The 8,919-nt window shown below is 37.1% G+C and overlaps 1 protein-coding gene across 13 annotated transcripts in view; it reads right to left on the reverse strand.

Annotated features, from left to right (window-relative positions):
- Positions 1-8,919, reverse strand: part of LOC108297236 (transcriptional regulator ATRX) — a 224,578-nt gene that overhangs the window by 82,942 nt on the left and 132,717 nt on the right. For all 13 annotated transcript variants that reach the window (XM_017519955.2, XM_017519956.2, XM_017519954.2 and 10 more), the window contains 4 exons: positions 5,139-5,280; positions 3,768-3,877; positions 2,717-2,863; positions 2,382-2,559 (listed from right to left, as the gene is read on the reverse strand). In XM_017519955.2, the coding sequence (XP_017375444.1) occupies positions 2,382-2,559; positions 2,717-2,863; positions 3,768-3,877; positions 5,139-5,280 (577 nt within the window). The remainder of the gene's footprint in view (positions 1-2,381; positions 2,560-2,716; positions 2,864-3,767; positions 3,878-5,138; positions 5,281-8,919) is intronic.

An 8,919-nucleotide genomic window follows, 5' to 3' on the forward strand; every position in this document is an offset into this window, starting at 1 on the left:
GCAGAATGGACAGACACATTTGCAAATTAAATGGGTATGTTTACATTTGTAAATGTCATTTTTCAATAAAAGGAACCATGATGTCTTCGAGAAATGGCTGATTCTGGGGCCAGGACAATATAACATGAACCTGGAGCATCCTGTAATGCCAGAAAGTAATAAAGTGCTCAAAGCCAAAAGGATGGGGACATATCAAAGGGTAGAGGACCTAACCTTAAAAAAAGCCCCCAATTGCCAAAGTGAAACAATTTGAGCTATAAAATAATGTCGTAATGGTTTATAGTCCAAAGTACAAAATAAAAATAGATGAGTAGATAATGATATCAATTAATGGCTAAATAAATGGGTGAGAAAAGATAAATGTTTCTTTTAAAAAATCCAAATTTTGTATGTAGATACTACCCACTATAGGAGATGGAGCTTAATTTCTGCCATGCTCCCATTCAGGTGGACTAAATTGAGTGACTGGATTCCAATGAACAGATGAGGGACAGGTAAAAGTAGCAGCTCTACAGGAGAGAAACCTGACAAACACTACCTTAACCAAGTGATGCAAGTTTACATCATCAGTGACAGCATGTGGGTATCATGTACCCCCGATATGAGATATGATGTGACAAAAAGGGTATGTCACCTCTGGTACATTCTTTCAAAACCTCGGTCTAATCTCAAGAAAAACTATAAATTCAGATTAGTGAACACTTTACAGGATATTTACCTGGATGGTCCTCCTTAAGACTAATGAGATAATGAAAAAATAAAGACTGAGAAACTGTCATAGACCAGAAGACTATTAGAGACCTGACAGCTAAATATAATGTAGTACCCTGGATAGAAAAACTGGTGCAATCCAAATGTGGTTTAGAGTTATTAATAATGTGTCAACAATGTGTTAATTTCTTAGTTTTGACAAATCTACTATGGCAATGTAAGATGTTAACAATGGGGGAACCAGATATAGGGTATATGGGAACTCTCTGCACTACCTTTTCAACTTTCATGTAAACAGAAAATTATTCCAAAATAAAAGGTTGTTTTCTTTTTTCCTTTTTTGAGACGGAGTCTCGCTCTGTCACCCAGGCGGTAGTACAGTGGCATAATCTCAGCTCACTAGAACCTCTAGCTCCCAGGTTTAAACAATTCTCCTGCCTCAGCCTCCCAAATAGCTGGGACCACAGGCATGCGCCACCACGCCTGGCTAATATTTGTATTTTTAGTAGAGATGCGGTTTCATCATTTTGGCCAGGCTGGTCTCAAACTCCTGACCTCAGGTGATCCACCCACCTCAGCCTCCCAAAGTGCTAGGATTACGGGCATGAACCACCATGCCCAGCCAAAAAGTTTATTAAAATGTCACTAAATGATAAAACATGGAAATGACAAATGTTACCCTTCACATTAGAAGCTTTAATTTCTTTTTTTCTCCATTTTCTCTGAACAAATAAGTACAACTAAGCACCTGAAACTGTTGTATTAAACTGTTTCAAGGAAATGTTGTGAAAAAAATCTGCTATGATGATACTAAACACTAGCTTATAACTTTTCAACAATAAACCACCCACAGGATTTTTAGACACGTATTTTAATCATAAGAAAAACATAAACTTATTATTAGGCCTTAGATTTGTGATGGCAAAGTTATTTTGCTACGTATTAAATACCTCATTATCTTTAAAAAAAAGGCAAAGCCATGGATTCTAAAGACTACTATCCCTTTGACAATGACAACTAGCCAGATTTTCTCAACAAACATAGAGCCTCAATAGTGTCTTAAAGTAACATATGACAACACATGAAGAAAAAATTGCACAATAATCGTAGATTAAAAATTAATTTTAGTTTTGCAGGCAGTACAACATGTTGCTTTTCTAAGTGGCAAGTATATAAACATTTGGCTCTCACATCAGATTTCTGTCACAAAAGGATCAACAGTATTGAAAATATGAACCTTTCATACTGATGACCCCTTAGAAAACAGGAGATAAGCAAGTAGCAATTCTTCTAATGACATGAAGTTTGGAAAGACATGAACTGTTTTCATGCTACGGAGAGAGCTCTTGTTATCAACAAATATTTGGATAGCTGGAAGAATTTTTGATTACAACACAGGCATCTGATGCATTTTTAAGTGTTTACAAGGTATTCCCTAAAACCCTAAACACTTTTAGACTCAGCAAATAAATTCTGAACAGCTGGCAACATTAAGGGTGATTTTGTCTTACTGAAATAACACTAAGAATTTTTTTAAAGGCAAAAACCTTAAGGATAAACAAAACAAAGACCAGATACTTAGTAGTTGTTCAATTAGTATCTGTTAAATAAAATAAAAACACATTTTTGATTCAACGTGCTTCTTTATGTCACTGTCTATTAATACTTACCTGGATCAACCAAAGCTTTGTTAAATATTTCTTTAAGTTTCCGACTCTTCACATTCCTTCCTTGAGCAAGGTTTCTATACATCTCATAGCCTATGATCATAACACCACCATCTTCTTGCCACCTCTGCAGCATGTAGCTTCTCTCCTGAGGACGTTTCACAGTTGCTAATTCAGAAACCTTTTGTGGGGAAATAAAGATTTTTTTAAGTAGCTACTAAAAACATGTGAATACTAAATATTCCCACTGAAATATGCATCACTGGTAATTAAAAATAGTTTACTATATGAATTGCATGTGATTATTTTAATAATAGAAAACATTTAAAATAAGGTACCTCAAGCTTCTCATCATCTTTTAATCCTTCTTGCCACTTCTCAAATTCATTCATCCAATTCAAAGCAGTATTAAGGGGACAAACCACTAATGCCGTGCTGAAATCCAATTTGTCACACAAAAGAACTGTATGAAGAAAACTTACCACCTATAAGAAAACAGATTGTCACCTTCGTTTAAATACTCACAAAAAAGTTAATAAATTAAGCAATCTTACCATGTTGTAGCTTTGTTTTGCTTTAAAAAATAAAGCAACCAACCAAAAGGCTGGAATTTCCAAACCAGGCAAGGTATAGGGAAAGAGATATAATCGTAAAATGTGAAAGTTCAACAAGATGATGTATCAGGCTCTTCCAACTCTAAAGCTCCATGATTCTATGATCAATGTGAATAGCATAAAATGATCCCATACCAAAACAGCTACTAAGTCCTGGGTCTCCACAGAATGTCCCTATAGTCTTTCAGAAAATACCATTTCTCATTTAGAAGAGAATCAGATTATATAATACTTTTCCACTTTAATGTATTCTGACTCATTAAATACATAATTACTTTATGGTTTAAAAGTACAAATACATTCACTAATTTTACATCTCTGTTACAACTCCTGCCATTTAGAAATGCAGTAATTTTAACAGTAAAAGATACCTTACTTTCTTATTACTTTAACATCATAAACTGTTAGAAAGTTGTTAAAAAAAAATTAAAAAACAAAGTTAATTTCTACCTTAAAATCTTTGCAGTTGTTGTTGGCCATACCTGAAACCCCAGAACCTCACTTCATTAGGGCCTCTGCTCAAACATCACCTCCTAAAAGATGCCTTTCCTAACTCAATATCCTCCCTTAACATTCATTTTCTGAAAGTACATATTTCTTATTTGATTAGCAGCTCTCTCCTCCACTAGAATATAAGCTCCTTGGAGACAAATCTTGTTATTCTTGTTGCCTGCTTTATCTTCAGTCCCTACGACTGTGCCTGAAACATAACAGAATCAAATATATATTAATGAATACACAAAAACAGGATACCTTCATATTCTTCAGCTCTTACCTGTAAAGTCTTACCAAGGCCCATACAGTGGGCAAGAATGCATCCTGAACCTGGAGATTTCTTTGTTTTTTTCACAGACTCACAGCAGCAATCCCACATAAACTGAACACCTGAAAGTAACAGCTTCATTAAGTTAAATTTAAAGGTCCAAGTTAAAAACTCCCTTTATATAAACACATCAAAAATATAACCAAAACTTCTAAGCAACAGCATTTAAAAAAAAAAAAACACTCAGCTAAAGAATTGTAAATGGAATTTTTTCCCACTAAAGTAAACCAGAAGCAAGTTAACACCAACATAGAACAGGGGACTTTCCTTCATCTTATCTAAGCTATTCACAGCAGACATTCTCTATTCCCTGAAATCGTTCAAAGAAACATAAGAATACCCTAAAAGAGAAATGTGGCCAGGCACAGTGGCTCACACCTGTAATTCCAGCGCTTTGAGAGGCCAAGGCAATTAGATCACTTGAGGTTAGGATTTCGAGACCAGCCTGGCCAACATGGTGAAACCCCATCTCTACTAAAATATAAAAAATTAGGCAGGCATGGTGGCGTGCACCTGTAGTCCCAGCTACTCAGGACGCTGAGTTGGGAGAATCGCTGGAGGCCAGGAGGCAGAGATTACAATGAGATGTGATAGCACCACTGTACTCCAGCTGGGGTGACAGAGAGAAACTCCATCTCAAATAATACTGATAATTGTTGGTAAAAAGAGAGCAACTTTATCCAAAGAGGGAATGACTTCCTATAAAATATACCTTTGAGTTTATTGAGTCAATAAGGAAAAAAAAAAACAACCCAGGAGATAATTTCATCATCTTTTCCTTTATTTGATAGTAAACAATGAGCAAGAAAGGGGACTAGTAACTCAAGAAGCAGGAACTACAGAACTTCCCTTATGAATCAATTCACATAAACACTCAAAACTGACTTACTGATTCAACTCTAATAAAGCAGAGGGTAGGAATAGTTTGATATCGTTCTAATGCCAATGTAGGAATATTATTGTAACACATACCTGAAAATGCTGAAATAGCATTTTCTGAAGAAGGCTTTTAGCTAGATACAACTCTTCTCACCCCCTACCTGCCCTTAGCCAGTCTTTGCTGACCAGGTGAAACCCACTTGCTATCTACCCATTTGTAAGTAGCACTTCTTTCCTTTTTTATAACACTCACTATGTTTGCAATCACCCAATTTTGTTCTTCTTCATTTGCTTATGAGCTCCATAAAGGCAAGGAGATTGTGGATATTCCCCCAACCCTAACAATTTACCTCCAGCACTTAACAGGATGTGAGGCACCTGCCTTACTCCCAAATATTGGTAAAATCTAACTAAAAATTATTAAATCATCTAACAGTTTCTTACCATCTACTTGATGTGGTTTCAATTTAATAACCATATTTCTATGAACCTGCACTAAAGGTTCTTTGGTTTCTTCATCTTCATCTAAAACCAACTTGGTTGTTATTGGACACTTGGTGGGTGAAGCATCTTCAATTTCTATCACCTACAAGAAAAGGAGTTGTTCATAGTTAATCTCAAAGAAATCATTTTCCAAAATACAGACACATTTACTCAAATACCACAAATCCAATTGGTATGATTTGGATCTGTGTCCTCACCAAATCTCATGTCAATTGTAATCCCCAATGTTGGGGGTGGAGCCTGGTGGGAGGTGGTTGGACCATGGAGGTGGACTTCTCATGAATGGTTTAACACCATCCCCTTGGCACTATTCTCGTGACAGTGAGTTCTCAAGAGATCCAGTTGTTTAAAAAATATGCAGCACCTCCCCCTCACTCTCTTGCTCCTGCTCCCACTATGTGAGCTGTCCAACTCCCCCTTTGCTTTCTGCCATGTTTGGAAGCTTCCTGAGCCACTATGTTTCCTGCAAAGACTGAAGAACCACGAGTCAATGAAACCTCTTTTCTTTATAGAAATGCAAGAATGAACTAATATACCAATATTTTGGTTCAGTAAAGCCAGGATGTTTTATGTCTTCTAAAATCAAAACTCTCCAAAAAATTTTAAATTACTCTAATAATGTCAGTAATTTAGCACAACAGTTCTCACTCTGGATATTTCAACACACATTTGTTATGCAGAGTTGTGAAAAAAGAATTGCTCCCTGTTGTTGCTTGCTATGCCTAAAAAAGGAGGAGGGGGGAGAAAAGGGGGAGGAAGGGGAAGAAGAGGAAGAGGAGGAGGAGAGAGATGGGAGGGGGGAGGAGGGAGGAGAACTCCAAACTAATCTATAGTACTACCATTACAATTTGAATGAACATGTGGCTCCCAACCAAAGATAGCTCTATTCTTCTAGAGAACATTTGAAAATGCGCAATCATATTTATGGCTGTCACAATTATTGGTCAGAGCTGGTATTTAATGTAGGAGGAAGGGAAGGCAAATATAAACATTCTATAATGTGAAAGACGGTCCCAAACAAGAACTGTGCGACTCAGGATGTCAACATGACTCACACCGAAAAACATTGTACATACATGCTGTGAAAAGAAAAACCATTTAGAAACACTGGTTTCAGAACCACAGGCTCAAAAATAATGAGAGGAACATACTAATACCTCCTCATTACAAAATGGAAACAATTATCACAAGTTCCTTATTTAAAATAAAACTTAAGTAGATATAATATATGCACAGAGGTACGTGTGTGTGTGTACATGTACTTTCTGCTGTCTTATCCTAATCTCTATCCATTACATAATATATTCAGTAACTATATAAGATAGATACAAGTATTACCATTTGACACGAAAAAACTGAGGGACAGAGAAGTTCAGTAACCTGCACAAAGTCATACAACTACTGAGTATCACGACACTGAGATTTACCCAGAGGACTGATCCCCAGAGTCCATGCCCTTAACCATTACACAATACTGTTAGTAAAAGAAATGCTTGTAATAAACAGTTTTACGGTTCCATGAAAAGAAATAGAGACTCATGATTTTAAAATTATAAAAACATGACGCCGTTGGGCACGATGGCTCACGTCTGTAATCCTACCACTTTGGGAGCCTGAGATGGCTGGATTGTCTGAGGTCAAGAGCTCGAGACCACCTTGACCAACATGGAGAAACCCTGTCTCTACTAAAATTACAAATCTCAGCCAAGCGTGGTGGCAAGCGCCTCTAATCCCAGCTACTTGGGAGGCTAAGGAGAGAGAAACTATTGAACCCAGTGGGTGGAGGTTGCAGTGAGCTGAGATCGTATCACTTTTACTCCATTCTGGGTGAAAGAGCGAATCTCCATCTCAAAAAAAAAAAAAAAAAAACAACTTTAAAAACAGCAACATTATGATGGTGATGGAATAAAACTTGAGGTACTTTTTTTCTTATTTATAATTGAAACTAGTAACAAATGGATTTGTTGATGTTGAATATAGAAATTTTCAAACATACACCAAAGTAGACAGAAGAGAATAATAAATCCTATTACCCATCACCCAGCTTCAAAAATTATCAACTTAAGTCCAGTTCTGTTTCACTAATAGCCTCTTACCCATTATCTGACTCCCCAGATCCCACAAATCATTCTGAAGCAAACATAAGTATGTAATTTCATCTGTAAATGTTTGTAAATGTCTCATTAAAAGGACACTTCCTCTTTTTTAAACTGACTATAGAATCGTTGTCACATTCAAAAAACTACAAATAAGTCACAGATTTGCAGCAAATTATCTGAATAGATACTGTACTTACATAAAATTGTGATATGCAAATCAAGATTCACACTTGGAAATAGTCTGGTGAAGTAAAACTAGCATAGGCTATTCAGACCCAAATTCCATTTCATCAAGCTACCTAAACCCTCTTAGCTTCTGTATCTGAAACTGCAAACTGAAAATGATTATCAATAGTCTCTACAAGGTTGTACTAGAGATTGAATAAGGCAATGTATGAAACGGATCTGGGATAGGACGAGTATTCACTAAAGTATTATGGTATCCTAGCCTGGATATGTAGTAACTTCTATCAATGGGGGTAAAGCCATTATATAAAAATGGAAAATTCCCCCAAATATCTTGTCCTGTTTACAAGGTGTGGTACAAAGAATCCTGAAGTGGCCCCAGAATTACCGTCATCTGGTATAAACACCCTGCATAATCCCCTCACCTTCTGAGTATGGTTGATACCTGTAAATATGATCAGCTATCATTCAAGTAATTGTCCCACTAATAAGCTGACTCTGATTTAATCAAAAGAGAGATCTTCTAGATGGGCCTGATCTAATCAACGTGAGCCTGTTAAAAGATTGAAATGCTTCCCTACTGAACTCAAGGATGAAGCAATCTGCCATGTTGTGGAGAGAAGACTCTAGTAGCTAAGGACCTATGTGTAATAACCGAAAGAAACTGAATTCAGCCAACAAGTGAGCTAGAAAAGGATACAAAGTCTTAGATGAAAGCAAAACTCTAGTTAACATCTTAATTTCAGCTTGGGAGGACACTAAGCAGAAAACCCAGTAGAGCTATGCTCAGCTAAGCCATTCTCAACTTCCTGGCCTGTTAGACAATAAATTTCTCTCTCTCTCTTTTTTTGAGACGGAGTTTCACTCCTTACCCAGGCTAGAGTGCAGTGGCACGTTCTCAGCTCACTGCAACCTCCGCCTCCTGGGTTCAAGCAATTCTCTGGCCTCAGCCTTCCGAGTAGCTGGGACTACAGGCACGCACCACCATGCCCAGCTAATTTTTCTATTTTTAGAGATAGGGTTTCACCATGTTGACCAAGATGGTCTCGATCTCTTGACCTCGAGATCCACTCGACTCAGCATCCCAAAAGTGTTCGTATTATAGGCGTGAGCCACCACACCCAGCCCATACCAACTATTTTTTAAAACTACTATGTGAGGCAATCAGATAATTCAGTATTATAATGGTACTATAGTAATTTTTAAAACATTATCTTTTAACAGTACATTCCCAACTATTTATAAACAGAATGATACGATTTCTGAGATTTGCTTTGAAATAATCTGAAGGAAAAAAAACAGATGAAATGGCCGGGGAAGTGGCACACCCCGTAATCCCAGCTACTCAGGAGAGGAAGACAGGGGAATTGCTTAAACCCAGGAGGCAGAGGTTGTAGTGAGCCGAAATCGCGCCATTGCACTCCAGCCTGGGCAAC

The sequence above is a fragment of the Cebus imitator genome, unplaced genomic scaffold, assembly GCF_001604975.1.
Source record: "Cebus imitator isolate Cc_AM_T3 unplaced genomic scaffold, Cebus_imitator-1.0 Scaffold783, whole genome shotgun sequence".
Taxonomy (NCBI): Eukaryota; Metazoa; Chordata; class Mammalia; order Primates; family Cebidae; genus Cebus; species Cebus imitator.